This window comes from Canis lupus, chromosome X (genome assembly GCF_011100685.1).
Source record: "Canis lupus familiaris isolate Mischka breed German Shepherd chromosome X, alternate assembly UU_Cfam_GSD_1.0, whole genome shotgun sequence".
NCBI classification, from domain to species: domain Eukaryota; kingdom Metazoa; phylum Chordata; class Mammalia; order Carnivora; family Canidae; genus Canis; species Canis lupus.
In genome coordinates, this window is record NC_049260.1 from 103,258,764 (window position 1) to 103,278,170 (window position 19,407).

Consider the following 19,407-nt stretch of genomic DNA (forward strand, 5'->3'; position numbering starts at 1 on the left):
CTGAACTTGAAGAGAACATTACCATTTATCCATCCATCCACTCAATAGTAAAATGGAAGGACAAAAGGACATCCTACTTAGTGACCATGTCTCAAACCAAATTGGGAAGTACTCTTTTGGAGCCTTCCCTACCCCATCTTTAAGCACCTTCCTTTGTGCTAGCAGCCCCATGCTCTTATTCTGCTATGATGGTCAGCTCCAGTATACCATTTCTAAGCTATAAGTGGACAAGAAACCCATGGAAAAACCACTGCCATAGTTTTTTTGCAGTTAAATAGTGAATACTCTTTTTATTCAGAAGAATACATATTTAATAGAATTTCATGCACCAGTAAATCAGTACAGTGAGGAGTTACAGGAGTGGGGAATCTCTCTTCAGGAAACATCTCACCCTGGTAGAGCTCTCAAATCCCAGAATCCCCTTGACCCAGCTCAGGTGATTAGTGGCCAATGAACAGTAGATGAGGTTGACTCCCAGTATAATCAGTCCGATTTGCAGATCTCTGAGGATAAAAGAGAGAAGAAAGCTCTTGTAAAGGAGGAGATTATTATACTGGGACTGGCAGTTCCACTGAGGTTCCCTGAGAGACGGAGGAGGGAGAGCTGGTGTTGGTGGCTGGTTCTCCTTCTTGGTTACACTCTTCAAGGGCTATGGTCTGGTCTCTTCCATCTGTCTCTGAGTCCCTGTGTGGAGAAAAAAGATATGACTAAGGGAGAATCTAAAAGTATCAACCTGAAAACAGGTTTGTTATGGGGCTCAGATACTCGAGGAACATTAAGACTATTGTTTTTCTACCAGCCCTGGGTTTATAGAAGGAGACTGACATGAGGCATTTACCTGGTTCGGAGTCGAGGCCACTTCTTCCATTCTATGGCTAGCACTACCCCCAAAGCTACAACTACCACCACAATCAGACTACTTCGGACAATGTTCCCCACAGTGCACTCCTGGGCAGCAGGCCCTGTAATGACAAAAGAGCAGAAACCAAAGCCATGGAGGTTAGCACATGTACATTCCCCCTGATCTCTTGTTGCCCCCTCATCTGGCCTCCTCCAGCGTTCACTTGGGAGCCATGTTGAGAATGCAGAGGGGTTGGTTAGAGCCAGCACTTATGCTAAGGCAGAACCTGCCCTCCTTTTGAGGGTGGAAGAGGCCTTGAAAGTATCCTGCTTACTATTTGTAGGTGGATCTGAGGTCCACCTCCTCACCATCCCTAGGAGAAAGATGACCACACTTGAAGTCTCTGACTCCAAACTCTCCCACCTCCATCTTTGAGTGGTCTCTACCTGGACTGTCTTTGATACCCCAGGCAGGTTATGCCAGGACTGTGGAGGGATTATCCTCTTACCTGCTGCCCCCACCAGTTCCAGGGCATCACTAGGCTCTGACCAGATATCAGGATAGGCCTGGAGGCGGTAGCTGCAGCTGTAGTTGCCAATGCCTTTTCCTTCTACATTGTTGATGACAAAGTCCCCATCCTCTGAGAACTGCTGAGGTGCTTCTTCTCCATCATGTTCCAGGACAAATTCAACACCTGGCAGGGGGCCACGGCACTGAAGGGTGATGTCCTTGCCTAGCTTGAACATGGTGCTGGGCCAGGCTGACAGCGAGGGCTTAGGGGGCTTATCTGCAACCAACCAGGACAACCAACCAGTGTTAGAAGAAGTGGCCCTGAACCCTCTTGGGACTAATTACTTCACTAGACTATTACTGAGGTCTGCAGGCCCTTACCAGTCACCCAGATCTCCAGGAAGTCACTGTGATTAGAAGCCGCAAAGGGAGCAGAGTCCAAATAATAAACACAGCTATAGACCCCAGAATCATCACCTCTCACTGCTGGCATCCAGAAGTCAGCCCTGTACCCACTTGGGCTCTGTTGTTCCAAAGGCTGTTGAGTGCCTTCCTTCAACAGGACAAATGTTGAGTCTGGTAGTTCCCCTTGGCATTGAAAAGTCATATTTTCTCCAGGGGCCACAATAGGACCTGGCTGGGCTAAGAGGCTGGGTTTGGGGAGCAAACCTAGAAGAAATTAACTCCTGGTCAGAGAGAGGAGGCCATGTTCCAGTGTGCCACCCCTGGAGTCTGTTCAATAAAGAGGAAAGACTACTGCTTACCTCTCCTTGAGCTCTTCAAAAACTATTTCAATGAATCCTCTTGCAGTCCATTCTCTCCTCTCTAAGTTCCCATGCTTGCCCCAGAGCACCTTCCCCTTACCTGTGACTATGAGTTCCAGAGTGTTGCTAGGCTGTATCTTGATAGGGCTGGTCCAGTCAGGGTGGTAGCAGCAGCTGTAACGCCCTATGTTAGCACCAGATATATTGGTGATAGGGAATGCCCCATCATTACTGGTGGATCCCCAGAGCTGCACTGAAGTGGTTTCTCTTTCTTTGTGCAGAATGTATCCTACTCCATGGACTGGCCCTTGGCACCAGAGAGTAACATTCTGCCCCATAGGAACCACAGAACTGGGCTCAGCAAACAACCATGGCTTGGGAAATGTGTCTAGAAAGAGACCAAAGATGTAGAGAGTATGGAAACTTATCACTTGCTGTGTTAACCCTTCATCTTTCTCCTTCTGGATACAGTAGTTCCCTTCCATGGTCTGGCCTAGCCTTCTACCCTCCATACCCCTACTCGAGTTGTCTCTATCTCAGTCTCATATCTTGTCTGTTCTTTTTTTTAATCTCATTATTTTTTTCTTTCTCAATTTTTTAATTTAAATTGTAGTTAGTTGGGATCCCTGGGTGGAGCAGCAGTTTGGCACCTGCCTTTGGCCCAGGGCAGGATCCTGGAGACCCGGGATCGAATCCCACGTCAGGCTCCAGGTGCATGGAGCCTGCTTCTCCCTCTGCCTGTGTCTCTGCCTCTCTCTCTCTCTCTATCATAAATAAATTAAAAAAATAAATTGTAGTTAGTTAACATAGTGTAATATTGGTTTGAGGGTCAGAATTTATGATTCATCACTTACATCATAAGTGCTTATCATAAGAAGTGCCTTCTTTAATACCCATCACCCATTTAGCCCACCTCCATCCACCTCTCTCCATCAACCCTCAGTTTGCTCTTTATCATTAAGATCTCTTATGGTTTGCTTCCCTCCTCTTTTTTTCCCCCATATGTTCATCTGTTTTGTTTCTTAAATATATCTTGTCTGTTCTTACCAGTCACCCAGATCATAATGGGCTTGCTGAGATGTGATCCCCTATTTGACATGGTTGTCTCGTAGTAAACACAACTGTAGTTCCCAGAGTCCTCTGCTCTAACAGTGTGGAGGAGGAAGTCAGCTGAATTCCCGGAGGTGCTCTGGAACTGTAAGGGAACCTGGGTTCCCTCCTGCAAGAGGGCAAATCTCATGCCTTGGAAAGCCCCTTGGCAGCGCAGGGTCACATTCTTTCCAGGAAGCACCACAGGACCCGGGTGTGCCAGAAGAGTAGGTTTGGGGTAGAATTCTGAAATTCAACAGACCACAACCTGAGAGATGCCTGCCCCTCACTTTATGCAGATCGTTTTCTTTTAGTGTTATTGTAAGAAACAATATGTGTTTATTGTAACAAGTTAGAAAATATAGAAAAAAAACCTAAGAAAATACAATTCTACCATTCAAAGATAACCACTCTTTATACACGCTTCTATATTTCTTTCTCATTTTTTCTCTATGTTTCCATGTTATTGTAACTGTAACTATTTGCATAACTCGGGTCCTACTGTATGTACAATTGTGTAATTTAATATTTTTCACTTAACTTTATATAGTAAACATTTTCCTATGACGTTAATCAGCCTTTGAAAACTATCATTTGTAATGGCTGCATAATATGCAGCTGTCATTTCAAGGTCTTTGCCCTTTCTCTGAGGGCCATCCAGCCTGCCAATCTCTGACAGCCCAGCTAAAGAAAAAGTGAACATTGAGCCTAAAGCTCAAGGCCAAGTCACAAAAAGATTTCAGAAATAGGGCAATGTGAGCTTGGCACTGGAGATTGGACACCCTCGTCTGCCTCATTTCTTCCCCTAGAAGTGAATTACTTGCCTCTCCCCTCTCCTTTGTCTCTTCTCCATGTATTAATAATAATAGAGTCTTCTGCCTTTCATGAACTGTTTACATGTACCAGTGACATTCCTAAGCACTTTCTTGGTGACTTAGTTTTATTTGTTTGTTTGTTTGAATAGGCTCCATACCCAACATGGGGCTTGAACTCATGACCCTGAGATCAAGAGTCCTGTGCTCTATTCTGGTGACTTTTAGAAGGAGCATGTTTCCTCTCCCTTTGACAGCCCTTCCACCCACCATTCCAGTGTCAGTCTTGCCTCCATCTGTGTTTCCCCACTCCTGACCTGTCACCACGAGCTCCACAGGGTCGCTGGGCTCAGACCAGATAGCGAAGTCATAATAGCGGCAGCTATAATTCCCTCCATCACCAGTGCCCACTGAAATGATCAGAAAGTGAGCCGCACTGGCCCCTGGACTTGCCCAAGACCTGTCACTGGATGCTATTTCACTTCCATCTTTGTAAAGAATAAAGCTCATGTGCTGCTGGGGAGTGGAGCAATTGAAAGTCACTCGGGCACCAGGAGTGACCACAGGGCTGGCCCATGTCTTGAAAAAGGGCTTGGGGTACATTTCTAGAAGGCAAAAAACAAAACACAACACAAAACCAAATTAAGAGAAAAAAGAAAGATAGCTAATATAGCAAATAATGGTTCCTGGAAGCTGCTTTGTTTTCTATAGCCATCAGGGCAGGCAATGGAGGCTAGCTAAAAGAGTGAACTGTCATTAGGGCTCTGCTGGTCCCCTGCAGCTCAGTTTGCCCATTTGGGCAAGAAGGGGAAATGGTACCTGCTCTGCCTCCCTGGAATATTTGGCCTATATCTAAATGAGATAATTGATATGAAAATAATTAGAAAAATTAAATCACCCTCCACAAACCCCAGCTATTAATAACGATTATGGCTATTAATATCGTGCAGCCAGAGGCCCTGGCACACCCAGTGCCACGCCTGCCTGGCTCTAAGATTGGACACAGGCTCCTAGGACCAGCAGCAAAATTTGCTGTGGGGAGAGGAGTGTCTGACCCAGAGCTTTGCCTTCCCCCTCCTCCCTCATACACCCTTTTCAACTCTACCTTTTATGACAAGCTCCATGGGCTCACTGGGCTCAGACCACTTGAAGGGGCGCTTTTCAGTATGAGTACGGCAGCTATAATTGCCTTCGTCTTTATCCTCCATTCTTTGGATTGTAAAGAAGGCTTCTCTCCCAACGGCATGAAGTTGCTGGACAGGTTCCTGCACTCCCTCCTTATACAGAACGAACTCCATGCCTGCCAGCCATCCTTTGCACCGGATTTGCAGTTTCTGGCCCCGAATTGGGGGGGAAGCAGAAATGACAGGTTTGGGGAGGATGTCTGGAAAACAAATGGGGTGAAAAAGGAGGTCGAAGTTTGGAGGTGCCCAGATGGAACACTTGGAGTCACTTTGTCAGCAAAAAAGAAATCCATCCTGGACTGGCCATTTTCACTATCTTCCCAACCCCCTCCTCCATTTCAGGGCTCCTCCTCTCCTTGCTGCAAAGCCCCTTGAGCTCTGGGCTCTGTGCATTCCCTACCCTTAGGAACAGTGTTGGAATCACAGGGCACTGAAGGTCACCCCGGGAGGAACCTCTGCCTTTTCTTACCTGTCCCCACCAGCTCAAGTGCCTCACTGGGCTCCGACACAGCCATCTCCTCCCATGAATGGCAGTGGTAACTCCCGGTATGGCTCTGGGTTAGGGCGCCAAGGGGAAAGGCAGCCCGGACCTGCTCGGAGGCCGGGCGAGTTGCAATCCACCCAGTCCCGTCCTTCAGCAACACAAACTCCTTAGTTGAGCCAGAAGGGCTTCTGCACCAGAGGGTTAAGTTCTTCCACGGGGCAAGAGGGAAGTTGGTCTCTGCCCACAGCTCAGGCTTAGGGGTTGGCATGATTATTTCTAGAAACAGCAGAGTTAATAAAGCCATCTTCCCTCCTCTCTCCCCTCCCTGTTTCTTTGCCCTTGAACCCCCTACCCAGATCACAATGTCCACCTCCCCTTTCAACCCAAATCCAAACTGTTTCCTTCCTTCTGCAGGTGCTGGGGAAAGGGGAAGCTTATGTCTTAGCTGAGCCTCAGGAAAGTGCAGAAGCTTAGGGGAAATTTTGCAAGCAGAAATCAGAGTTGGAGGCTGAATTTTGCCAGCAGTTTTAGCAAGTGCCCCTTCCTGGCTGTCCTTCCCTCCCAACCAGTCACTCCCTGGCCACTGACACTGACACTCTGTAGTTATTTCGGATCTCCAGGAAGGAATGTCCCAGTCTGGAGCAGGAAAAACTCACCAGTCTCTTCTGTCAATACCCCATTGCACAGTCCTGCAAAAGAAATTGCTGCCAAGGCTCTGCCCCCTCCCCCACGGGACTTCACCCGGCCTTCTGCCCAGGCCCCTTCCCCACCCCTTTGTACTCACCACAGCAGAGAAGGGCCGTGACTATGAAGAGCATGGTGACCCCTTGAGCTGTTCCCAGCAACCAGGCTTCTCTAGTGAGACCAGAAAAGAGATGAGAGGAGCTGCTGGGGTTAGGGGGAGGGCGGAGAGAAGGGGGCGGCAATTTATGTCATTGGCTTACTCACCACCCAATAGGGATTGGATTTGGGCAGGATAATGGGATATAATCTTTTCTGACATCGATGACTTTTCTTTTTGAGGGCCTCACCACCTACAAACCTCTTGCTCTTTCATGACCCACGTGCCCCCTGCCCCCTCCCCCCTTCCCAGCCTATATCAGATGTCAGCTCCCCATGGCCCCTGATTAGGCTGTTGCTGGAATTGAGTTGTCAGATGTGAAAATGCTTTTGTAATTTCAGCTCTCAGAACCCCCGGAGCTCAGAGTGATCGGCAGCTCTGGGTGGTGGGTGTGGGGGTGGAGAGAAAAATCTTGGGTGTTTCTCCGTCATCAAGTTTAAGTTTGGAAGCAGTTTGTATTATGGCAGTATTGGTCCTCAGACCGACCTGCCTCACCTGCCTTTGTTATGGAAGGGTTGCCTAGGCAGCCGCAGTGAATTACCCGAAGATTGTCAGTGCTGAGCTAAGCTTGTCAGAGAGTGGGATCTTTCTACCCCCACCCAGATTATGACTAGCAATGTGCAGCAGCTTTGGGTTATGGGTCCTGTAGAATTAGATGATATTAAGCCAAAATCCATTTGGCAATTCGTACTTAGAAAACAATGACCCTCCTTCTGGGTCAGGAAAACATGCTTTTCAAGCTGCTTTCTCTGAAATCTGCTTTCTGAGCTCATCTTTTGATGTAGTGGTCCTGGGCTGAGGCGGGGCACTTGAAGCTACATTTTTTTTCTAATCCCTGGCTTGGAGGTTACCCTAACGTGTGGGACTCAGGATGGATTCTGAGGACAAGTAGGGCTGGCACCCCACTGAGACTTTTTGAAAACTCAAAGGATGGTGGTTTTTACAGATGATTTAGGAGGCTCCCTTCTAATTACCCAAGCACTCTGTCCCTCAGATCCTGGTGGAAAACAGACACATGCAATCACAGTCATCATCCATTGTGTATTGAATACTCTCAGACACACAAAGACCTATGATCATGATGAGGGGGCTACAGCCAGAAGCAGAGGGTTGGGGGAGTAGGTAAGACCTTCAGGGGCTGAGACCCCCACCAACCTAGGACCTGTCATTTATCTTCCTGTTTTCAGGCAGAATCACCTGAGCATAGGCCAGGGGATCAGGATGGCCCAAGGGACACCAAAGGATCAAAGGAAAGGACTGGATAACCTGTTTGGTTTGCCATTTTGCGGTTCAGAGGAAGCAGTTTGATTCTCTGGCCTAATCCACTGCTTCATCAGATGCCCATCCAGGTTAAGATTATATTCTCAGAATGCTCTGCACAGATGGTTGGAGACCAGAGCAGTAGAGACACTGGTTCCTATGGAGACTAAGAGGGACCACAAGCCTCTCTAGCTCTTGAAAGCTAGGGGTAAGGGTGAAAAGTTGAGACAGGAGTTGGATAACACCCAGGGAGACAGGACAGCTTGGCTTCTTACAAGAGAAAAAAATTCAAACTAAATTCAGTGAGAGACATCAATCATCTCCGAGGGGCAGGGTGGCTTGGGAGGGAGATTTGGGCACTCTCCTGGGCAGGAGGGGGGAGGCAAATCAGAGAATGAGGTTTGGATTGCTTCTCCCTCCAAGAATTATGTTTCTCTACCCTCTGGCTTGGGTACTGACCTCTCTGTGAGGTGAAAGAAAAACAGCTGGGATGGGAAAGTCTTGTTTCTTAAGCCCAGAAGGTGGAGAATACAAACAGTGTGGCCCTGTGGCTTATGTCAATGGGGGTAAAACTCATTTCTGAGTATCTGGAGAGCCTGGACTCAGCTAGATTGAAGGACAAGGGGCTGGAATAAGATGGTTACCTGATTCTGAGTCTCCGACACTTCCACCTTATCCACAGCACTACCAACAGCAAGGCAACAAGCTGCATGATTAGGGACAATCTGATAGCTTCATTCAGAATGTAATTCCAGGTGAGAAAGCCTGTGACCAGAGAAGATGAGAAGCAGGAGCCTTGATAGAGAAGGGGGGAGGTGAACACATTTGGGGTTGCGGGGAGGAGGGAGGAGGAGCTGGTTACTGAAGGTGAAAGGAAGGAGTGACAGAAGGGGCCTTCTTTTTCATGAAGAATGGGAGCTTTGAAAGTATGCTGCTCATTGTCTTTGAGTGATTATGAGATCACCCCAGGGGAAGTGTGCCCAAACCCGAGGGCCCTGATTTACAATCCCTGACTCCCCTTTCCATAGCTTTCTGGGCACTGCTTCAGGATCCCAGGGGTAGCATGACCAAAGCCATGGAGGGGCAACCCTAGGAAGAGTTGTCCTCTCACCTGCTGGCCCCATCAGCTTCAGAGGCTCACTGCGATCTGACCAGATGTTGGGGTGTGCCTCTATGCGATAGCTGCAACTGTAAGTTTCTGTGCCTTTTCCTTCAGCATTGCTGATGATGAAATCTCCATCTACCAAGAATTTTTGGAATGTTGCTCTTTCTTCCCATTCCAGAGAAAATTCAAGTACTGGATGGGGTACTCGGTGCTGAAGGGTAATGGCCTTTCTTAGCTTGAACATGGTGCTGGGCCAGGCTGAAAGGGAGGGTTTGGGGGGCTTATCTGCAACCAATACAGAAACAAGAATTTGAATAAGTGACCTGGAATTCAGTACCCCTGGCCCCAAAAATGTTTCTCAGCTTCCTATTTGATCTTTCCTATCTTTCCACTTCCACTAGATCAGTGGTCTCAAAATTTGACCATGCTTTAGAACCTCTTGGCCCACTCCTCAGTGCTCTAAAGACTCTTGGGTTTCTACCTTCTGTCAGGATGACCTCATATCTATAAGTTTCCGCTGGCCAGAAGGAAAATAACGGGGTCACAATGAGGCTAGGCCATGCTGAAAGGCATGGCCTGAGTAACAGTCCTAGGAGAGAAAGTACATAAAGTTTTTGGAGAAAATTCTACACCATCTTCCTAGTGTATTTTTCCTTGGCTCATAACTCCAAGAGGGTACCGGGCTGCTAGCTCCTTCTTAGAATACTGTAATGATGATAAAAACGAATGACATTTGTTAACACTTGCCTACAACCACAAGTTCCACAGTGTTGTGTGATGTCATCCTGATGGAGGTCTTCCAGGAGAGGAGATAGTGGCAACTATAGATGCCAGCATCACTGTAGGTCACATTGTTGAGGAAGAATGACTCGTTGTCATCAATGCTGGTGGTATCCAAAAGCTGAAGTGGTTTGTCTTCTCCTTTCTTATAGAGTGCAAGCCCCACTCCATCCACTGGCCCTCGACACCACAGGCTCACGTTCTGACCCATCTGGACCACAGGACTGGGCTGAGCAAGTAGCCAGGTCTTGGGGAAAGTGTCTAGGATGAGACCCAAAATATAAAGGGCTAGTATTCTGACTCCCCTCTCACCACGAAGGGTTCTCTTCCTCCAGTCCACCCTTGGCAAATCCCACCCTAAGCCCAGTTGTACAAATTATGCTCCCTTCCCCACTATTAGCTCTGGTTGCATGATCAGGTTTTCTGGGGCGGGGGTGGGGGGCACAGAAGGAGTTGTATATCCACAGCCTCTAACATAGGTCCCATGGCATTCCCCTCTCTTACCGGTCACCCAGATTTTCAGGATATCACTAAGGAGTGAACCCCTGTATGACTCATCATAGTAAAAACAGAGGTAATGTCCAGCATCATGGATTTTCAAAGCCCGGAAGAAGAAATATGCCTCATTTTTTATTGGCCTTTTGCGGTAAAAGGATTTCTTCAAATCTTCAAGCCTTATTAGAGCAAAGGTCATTCCGTAGATTGGTGCCTGACACCTGAGGTTCAGGCTTTCTCCAGGTGCCATAATGGGCCCAGGATATGCTGTCAGAGTTGGTTTGGGATAGAGTCCTAGAAAGGGAAGAGACTCTGAATTAGAGATAAGATAATTCTTCCCTATTATCTCCTAATTTTATTTTTCTAGTTTTTTTCTAACGACAAGGAGTGGTAGTTGAAGTTTAGCCTCTATTCCTTCTCCCTTCCTTGAACATCAGCCTCCTTTAGGAGATAATCAAGGGCATGTCCAGTTAGGTACCTCCTCTCTCACCAGACTTCATCAGTTCCACTGAGCTCTAACTATGTATAAGGCTATGTCTCAGTGGAACATCTACATCTGTAATTGCCTGTATCTTTAGGTTCCTGAAATGCCGAATGTACTCTTCCAACCACCCAAGAATCCAAGTTTCTGAAAATGATTTTGATTTCATCTTTGTAAAGCATGAATACTACTGCAGAAATAAACATGCCTTTTGAACACTTTAAGCCCACATAAGACCCTACTTCCAATACAAGATTGGAAGAAACCAGTAAGGAAAGATTGGCCAATAAGTCTTCGACCCAAAGAAATCTCTGCTAATGGGGCCACACCCTCTTTTCCATGTATTGTTCCCCCAAGGGGATCATACTACAAAATAGAGGGCAAACCTTACTCTCATATCATTCCTTCTTACCCACAGCAATCCCAGGTAGATCCACCCATCCATTATTGGAAAGATCAACTCTGTCATATGCTCATTGAGCATTTAGGATGTGTCAGGCATCATGTAGGTCTAAGGATGTACAAATAAAGAAGACACAGTCCCTGTCAACAAAAAGTTCATGGCCTAGTGAGGGATACCAGTGAAGAGGTAACTGCAAAAGTGTATGTTAGTGGAATCTACCCTGGAAGGGCATTCATACAACACACATCCATACACACAGTTCAAACAGTCTTTGTTATTCAATCCTCAATAAAAAGCTATACTAATAAAATTAATATCTACCATTTATTGAGAACTTATGTGCCAGGCACTGTACATATATTTAGGCAAATCCTCACAACAACCCTGTGAGGTAGGCATTATTACTATACCAATTTTGCAAATCAGGAAACTGAGGTACAGAGAGGCATTACACATTAGGTCATATAGATACTGTTATCCCATTTTAGAATGGGGGAAACCAAAGCGCAGAGTGGTGAAGTGACTTGCTTAAGACCACACAGGGAGGCAGTGTCAGTGGTGGACCTAGAAACCAAGATTACTGCTTCTAAGTCCAGGGTACCTTCTGTGGCACCACAGCTTTCCCCAAGCCTATCTAGACTGATGGAGGAACTAGAACAAATGTGGCCAATTCTGTCTAAAAGCATCCAGACCATGGGGTGGACAAACTAGGGCTACAGGGTGTGTCTAGCATTTGAACATTTTGGGGAGACTTATACTGTGTTTAGAACGTGATACTGCCTTACTAGATCTACATATACAGGACTCAAGTAATTTACATAAAGCCATATCTAAAGTACGAGCTATCACTTTTTGTCATTTTTATTTTCATCACCGATGCTAGCACAATTCATTCTATTTTCTTTACTTAAAATAATAATCACAAATACAACAAAAATGTATTTAAAATGTAAAAACCAGTTTATAAGACTGCAGTGGCAGTGCCTGGCACATGATAAGTGCTCAATACATATTAGTCAAATGAATGAATGAAAGCATGATATTTAACAAGTAGAGAACAACAAAGCTGTGATGAGCTGAACCTGCAAGACATTTGGCTGAGCTCACTCACTAGCCAAGTGATTGGCTTCCACGTGTCTGCCTGGTAGCATGTGTGATTCTAATTTGCATCTCAGTAAAATGTCAAATGACTCTAGCTCATAGGCCTTGCAGGGCCTAGGACCTGGCTAAGGAAAGGAAAATCAGAAACTCTGGTTCATCCAGCCATGATCCCAGGGACAACGATCATCAGACCCCAACAGCCATAGCTACACCCACCTGCCACAATCAGCTTCAGGGGGTTGCTGGGCTCTGACCACAGAGTGGGGAGCATCTGGATATGAGTGCGGCAGATGTAAACCCCTTCACTCTCAGGTGTCATGTTGGCGATGGAGAATATGGCCACTGTCCCAGTTGGGATTTGGTAATCCACAGGCTCTGCATATCCCTCTTTGAACAGCATGAATACCAAATCCTGCAGCCAGCCATGGCAGAGTATGTTAACATTACATCCAGTAAGAGGGTAGGTCTCAGCCTGGATCCAGAAGATGGGCTTGGGCAGCTGGCCTGAAGGAGAGAACGAACTGGAATTCAGGTAGAGCAAGGATAGTGATGCTCAGTGAGCAGGAGAGGAAAGTGCTACTTAAATGAGCCTTCCCTGTATGATCCTTATTTGCCACCCTTCCTTCCCCGATCTGGGGTCTCCCCTATGTTGAGACCTTGCTCTCTAGATCTGTTCCAGAGACTGCATCCTCATCTGCATTGCCCATAGAAAGTAGGCACTTACTAACTGTGGAATGCCTGCATGTATGCATTCATGCATTTGAGGTAAATAAATGAATGAATGAATTAAACAAATTGTGCTCTGAATTCCAGGAGCTGGAGTTTATTTCTGATTATCTATTAGTTTCTTCTTACCTGGTGCCTCCAACTCTAAAACTTTACTGGGCTCTGACCAGCCTGTTTCCTTCCAGTAGCAGCACCTGTAAAGACCTGCATTGGACTTAGTAAGGGCACCTATAGGGAATGAAACTTGGAAGGTCTTGGAGGAAGGGCGGATCCAGGTCATCTGTGTCTTATCCTTCAGCAGCAGAAACTTGCTTGAAATCCGAGAGGGGCTTTTGCACCAAAGTGTGATGTTCTCCCAAGGGGTCTGGGGGTAATTGGTCTCTATCCACAGCTCCGGTTGAGATTGCATCACTGTCATTCCCAAAGATCACAAAGATGTGAGCAGTCCAACCCTCTCCAACCCATAATGTGCCCTGCAATGTCCCTTACAATTAGCCCTTACCCAGATTGCTTTTTATCTTTCCTTGGGGACAAGAGTGTCTGCTCGTGTAGAGGATGGGTTAGGGACCCTGGGATATTTGTTCAAGGGATTCAAGTGAGTTAGGGAACACAGAGCAAGTCTGGCTTCCATTCCACCTGAAATAAAGCTTTTTACTATTCTGTGGGAAACCAGGTCATGAAGTGAGAGGTTCTGGTCTCCAACCAGCTCAATCTGGGAATTATCTTTGTGGTCTCAAGGTAGTTGTGTCTGGGGCCACAGAGGCAGCTGATGTCTTGGAACCTCCAGGAAAGAAGGTACCAGGGGCGGCAGGACTCACTTACCTATTGATGTCATACCCAGACTCAGCCCTGAAAAGAGAGATAAGAATGGTAAAGAAGAGCCCCCACATTGACCTCACCAACCCTCAATCCTCTCTTCTCCCTCCCCAAGGTGCCCAACCATAGGAGGATCTATGACAGGGTGACTTCCCCTCACACCTTCCTTGTACTCACGAATGCAAAAGAGCAAGACTGTGAATGTCCACAGCATGGCAGCCCGCTCCCCCAGCCTGTTCAGGGTCATGGGGCCTCTGGTGGTCAATGTGTGCTTCAAGTCTGGAAGGGCTTTGCCGCTCAGCAGGTGGTGAGATCTAAAAGCAGAAGTGTCTATACTCAGGTAACTTGTTCTGCTCCTCAAAGTTTAGTTTGGATCACTAAACTGCACTCGACACCCTACCTTCCACTCTCTCAGAGGCATGAAATGTATGACACAGTCACCTGCCCATTTTCTCCACTCACTTCTCTTCACACCTAAGGTCTTTGCTGACATCTAAAATGTCAGATTTGTTGAAATGTCTGTGCATCCCTGGAATCTCAGAGGCCCAGAAGGTAACTTAATTCAGGCCAGAGGGGAGCTTTTAGGAGGAGAGAGATGGGAGGTGTAGAGATTCATCCTTTTAAGATCTTCTATCATCTATCTATCTATCTATCTATCTATCTATCTATCTATCTATCATCTATCATCTATGTCTATCTATCTATCTATCTATCTATCTATCTATCTATCTATCTATCTATCTATCATCTATCTATCATCTTGTCTGAGTCCTCCAACAACCTAGCAAAGGAGGCTTTCCTGCCATCCCTATTTTGCTGGCAAGGAAACGGAGGCTCAGATGAGATATACTTAATTTGCTCAAAGCCGAAAGATTAAATATCAGATATTTATATAATAACTCCAACGCCTATGCTTTAAAACCAGTATTTAAAACCCCCATTTTCACTTGATGGGATGAGCACTGAGTGTTATGCTTTATGTTGGCAAATCAAACTCCAATTAAAAAAATACAAAAAAAAATAAACCTCCCCTTTCTTATCTTTCCTCACTCTTCTGATCTCATACCACCCAGGCCTTCCCCTCTGTAGATAGCTTCAGATGAAATATTACTCTCATTCTTATCGCTTACCCCCCAAAGCTCAAAACCCTCATCTCAAGTAAGTGCTGGAGAATCAAGCTACTTGAGCTAATTAATATAAGGTGTAATTGATGTATTGGCTGCCTATAATGTGTAAGCCTTTTTGTTCGTTGCCCTTCGGAAATATGGTAAAGATATTTGAATTCAGGGAGGCCTTTTCATTTTCCAAAAAAACCCCACTATTGACCACATGTACATAAGAGAGACCCTTTCTGCTTTCCTGCCTCTTCTCTACCACCATATCCAAAGTATCCTTTTGCCAAAGGAGGGTGTATCCCCATCATACAAACTCAAGTTAACTCTCCTCCACCAACTCTCTAGTCAGAGTCTGAGGTCCTGGCTGTTTAATCCTATCTCAGTAGAGTGGGGGTAAAGTCAACTCCCGGAATGGAAAAGGCTGATTTCGCTTCCCAGAATGGATCCTAGCACTGCAGCCTCGAATTTGCTCTAATGCTAACACTGGGTGGGATGGAGGAGCAGGAAAACAAGAAGATTCATTTTCAAACATCTGGGCTGTAGGGAACAGGTGGACGGTCAGAGATCCAAAGAGACAGTTGCCTTTTGCATTTCTCGCTTTGCATTGAAGAATGCTCAAATTACTTCTCTGAACTTTTCTTATCTGTAAAGTTGGGGAGTAATACCTACCTAACATTGTTGTTGTGTTGGATCAAATATAATATATGTACAGGGCACATGGTAAACATATCATTACAAGGTGGCTATTTTTCTTCTTCCCAAAGTGGGTATTAACCTGGTGTAGAACCTTAAAGATGCTCTTTCATCTCAGCTCCCAGAGCCCCTTGTTCCCCACTCCTCTCAGGGCCAGGCCCAGGCCCAGGCTTGAGTGCCACTCTGTTGCTTTGTTCCCCCAAGGCTTTGGGCCAGGATTTATTGGGGAAGCCAGGTTCTACTGCCAAGGGAAAGGTTCAACCTGGGACTCTGCCCAGAAATGCCAGCTGAGATTCCAGGCTTGCCACTTAGACCCCTAAACCAGGATTTTTCCTCCTGAGTGGAATGAAAGAAGGGGGGCTTCTCAGCATAGCTGATCCCTCCCCAATCACTAAGGAAACTGTACCATTTACATTCAACCCAAAAGATGAATCTTATGCCCAGGGAATGTGGGAAACTGCCGCAAGCTTCAGGTTAATTGGCCACGCCCATTTTTGGCCTTTCACACCCCCACTCCCACCCCCAACTTCCACAGTCTAGCCCTTTTACCCTCCCTTTCTACTCCACCCCAAGCACTTTCCCCACCCTTAGGCAGCGCCGCAGTGCTTTTGAGGGTGACATACCCGAAATGTCTAATGGCTCGCCCCCTGCATAGCTTTGAGGGCTCCAGGAATCAAAGGGGTTGGGCTCAGCGGGGCACCGGGTACACACTTCGCTAAGGGTTTGGAGGGAAGACTGAGAAAGAAAAGGGAAGGTATTTACAGTGCCCAGAAATTCTCAGCGAGGCAAAGCTGGGATCCGTGGAGGGACGGAGAAAGGGAGAGATGAAGGGGAGTAGGGGGAATGGACTGGGGAGCAGTTTGATTTGAGGCAATTAGTTACAGCAGGCAGACTATTTCGGGGTTTTGTTTAGGATCTCATGGCCAGTATTTAATCTTCAGCCACTGGGTGTTGCGCTCATTTGCAGGTACTTACGGTAGTTGAAGGCCCGCTCCGCTGTTGGAGATTCTCCAGTGAGCTCCTCCAGATGCAGCAAACTGCCCGGCATGAGGAGAGCTGTCTAAGGACAGCCTCTCCGGCTCCGCGCCCCGCCTCCCTCTCTCCCCCGCCTGCAGCCAGTCTGCTCCAACCTCCTCCCCTCCCTCCGCTAGGCTCTAGGAGCCCACCTACACCAACTCTGCCTGACACCTGCAGTCCTCTGACGACCAGGATTTCTAAGCCTCTCCCAGCTCCCCGCCTCTCTCGACTCCCTGCAGAGGTTACTTGAGCCAAATTCAGGCCCCTGCCCCCTCTCCTGTCGCTCTGGGTTTCATTGGGTCACTGTATCCTGGAGGGGAGAGGGCCAGCTCTTCAGACTGCCAAAGCTGTAGATCCTTCCTCTTCAGCTCCCCAATGCCTTTAAAGGGAACTCAGATCTTCCTCTGCCCATTTAATGCCCCACTTATGCATAAACATTGCCACCATGGTTTAAAAGCTCACTATGTGCCTCTGGGCCTCTGGCAGCTATTAGTTCCAATCTTCCTAGCAACTCTACAAGATGTGTTAACTTCCCTCAATTTTACAGATGAGGAAACTGAATCTCAGAGAGGGTTAAGTGACTTGGACAACCTCCAGAGTCCAGCCTAGGATAAAAGCCCAGGCTTTAGAGACATACCAATCTGGATGTCAGTCCAGGTTCCACTATTCAATAGCTGAGTGACCTGAAGTAAGTGAGTTAAACTGTCTGAGTCCCAGTTTCCCGATCTGTAAAACAAAACAGCAGAAGCGGTAGAATGGGGCTTTGTTGGGATCATGCGAGTCAAACTTCTAGCACAGTTTGCCTGGTCCCTGTTAGGTGCTTAATACATGGGAGCTGCTGCAGCCACTACTGTTATTAATCTGTAAAGTCTTCTGCAAATGCCCTAGAGTAACATGCTTTCAATTATGTAGACAACCTTCCACAAGTGTAGTTGATCATGAAAGACTTTTTAAAGTGAGAAATGTATGGATAAGACACTAACCAAAGCTCCTGACATATATCGTATGATGAGATTAAAATGCAGCATCCAATAAATCAGCAGATCGATTGTTGTAAGAAATAGCCAAATTAATCATAAAATATTACAAATTATCTAAAGAAAAATACTGCAATTTAAGAACAAACCACACAAAAGTAAAGTGACAGGCAAATTGAATATCATCTCTTTATGCATTAGGTTATAAGAGTTGTAGCTTCCTGGAATCCTCTGTTCCTACATACCATTATAAACTGCAGATTATCCCCCAAGAAATAGCATAACCATAGAAATAAAGATATATGTTTTGGGGGGCAGGTTATTTAACCTTTCCAAGACTCAGCTTTCTTATTTGTAAAATGGGGATAATAATTGCATTTACTATCACACAGAGTTTGGGTAGGATTGAATAAAAAAACCCTTGCAAACCACTACAGAGTGCCTGGGCCATGGCAAGCCTCCATTAATTCAATGAATGTTTATATTTTCTTTGTGCCAGGCGTTGTACTAAGTGCTGATGATTTAGAAAGAATAGCAGTTTCTGCTCTTTTATTTCTTTTTAAAAAATATTTATTTATTTATTTATTTATTTATTTATTTATTTATTTATGACACACAGAGAGAGAGAGACAGAGACACAGGCAGAGGGAGAAGCAGGCTCCACACAGGGAACCTGATGTGGGACTCAATCCGGGTCTCCAGGATCACGCCCTGGGCTGAAGGTGGCGCTAAACCACTGAGCCACCCAGGTTGCCCTGTTCTTTTATTTCTTCTTATTATTCTTTAGTTTCTGCTCTTAAGCCATTTCTGGTATAAGGATAAACAGTAGAGGAATACATGTAAGAGATGGCCAGAGAGGAGGTGCTGTGAGAGTCAGAGAATTGCAATAGGAAAAGCCAGCAAACAAGGCACAGAAAGCTGCAAGCAGTTTTCTTTGACTATGTGCCTAAACTAGGGCAGTGGAACCAGTGAAGGAAGGGAGAGAAAAGGTTCCTGAAACATCTGGCATGTAAAACTGACTCAATGTAACGGTTGTTTGGAACATGGTAGTGATAGTTACTATCTGTCAGGATGAAAATATTTGTGATAGTTTTCAAAACATGTATACAGACATCACTATGATAGTACCAGGCACTAAAATTGACTCATTTTCTCCCCTATAACAATACTGTGGGATAGCTATCATTATCGGGCCCCATTTTACAGATGGAGAAACTGAAACACAGAGCCAAATGAGCAAATTACCCCAGGCCAAAAGAGCCAGCAAGTGGCAGAGCTAGGATTTACATCCAGCCAGTTTGTATATACAATTCCATGTTCTTTTTATTTGTCTTGATTTTAACATATCTATAAATGAGTTTTATATAGAAAGGATTTCTAAAACTTTTTAGGCAAAGTAACTGAACCTCTAAGTGCTTTCATTCTTTCTTTTTAATGAATTATAATTAACATCAGCATTATATTAGTTTCAGAGGGTATAACACAATGATTCAATATTTGTATATGTTTGTGAAATGCAGTCCCATGTTCTTCTTTAAAAAGATTGTATTTGTTTATTTGAGAGAGAGAGAAAGCATGAGGGGGAGGGGCAGAAGGAGATAGAGAAGGAGAGTCTCCCAACAGAGCAGGGAGCAGGAAGCCCTAGGATGCTCCACGCTCCATCCCAGGACCCTGAGATCATATCCTGACTGAAGGCAGATGGGCAACCAAATGAGCCACCCAGGCATCCTGCAATTCCATGTTCTTTTTTTAAAAAAAAGATTTTATTTATTTATTCATGAGAGACACAGAGGCAGAGACACAGGCAGAGGGAGAAGTAGGCTCCATAGGAGCCTGATGTGGGACTCGATTCCAGGACTCCAGGATCACACCCTGAGCCGAAGGCAGGCGCTAAACCTCTGAGCTACCCAGGC

General features: G+C 46.0%; 1 protein-coding gene across 3 annotated transcripts; it reads right to left on the reverse strand.

Moving 5' to 3' along the window:
* Positions 1-259: 259 nt before the first annotated feature.
* Positions 260-16,589, reverse strand: IGSF1 (immunoglobulin superfamily member 1). Of its 3 annotated transcripts, none has more exons than XM_038588307.1 (20): positions 16,476-16,588; positions 13,870-14,006; positions 13,699-13,725; positions 13,006-13,287; positions 12,367-12,654; positions 10,175-10,459; positions 9,638-9,931; positions 8,897-9,175; positions 8,430-8,550; positions 6,469-6,539; positions 6,341-6,373; positions 5,670-5,960; positions 5,122-5,400; positions 4,334-4,621; positions 3,163-3,450; positions 2,216-2,503; positions 1,733-2,020; positions 1,350-1,628; positions 839-962; positions 260-684 (listed from the first exon to the last, which is right to left on the reverse strand). In XM_038588307.1, the coding sequence occupies exons 2-20, from the start codon at positions 13,937-13,939 to the stop codon at positions 549-551; spliced, it is 4,011 nt and encodes a 1,336-aa protein (XP_038444235.1). In that variant the 5' UTR covers positions 13,940-14,006; positions 16,476-16,588; the 3' UTR covers positions 260-548. The 3 variants fall into 3 exon arrangements, with proteins under 3 accessions (XP_038444235.1, XP_038444236.1, XP_038444237.1); XM_038588308.1 differs by having other exon boundaries at positions 13,006-13,080; positions 16,476-16,586; XM_038588309.1 differs by lacking the exons at positions 5,670-5,960; positions 6,341-6,373 and having other exon boundaries at positions 16,476-16,589.
* Between the last annotated feature and the right edge of the window lie 2,818 nt (positions 16,590-19,407).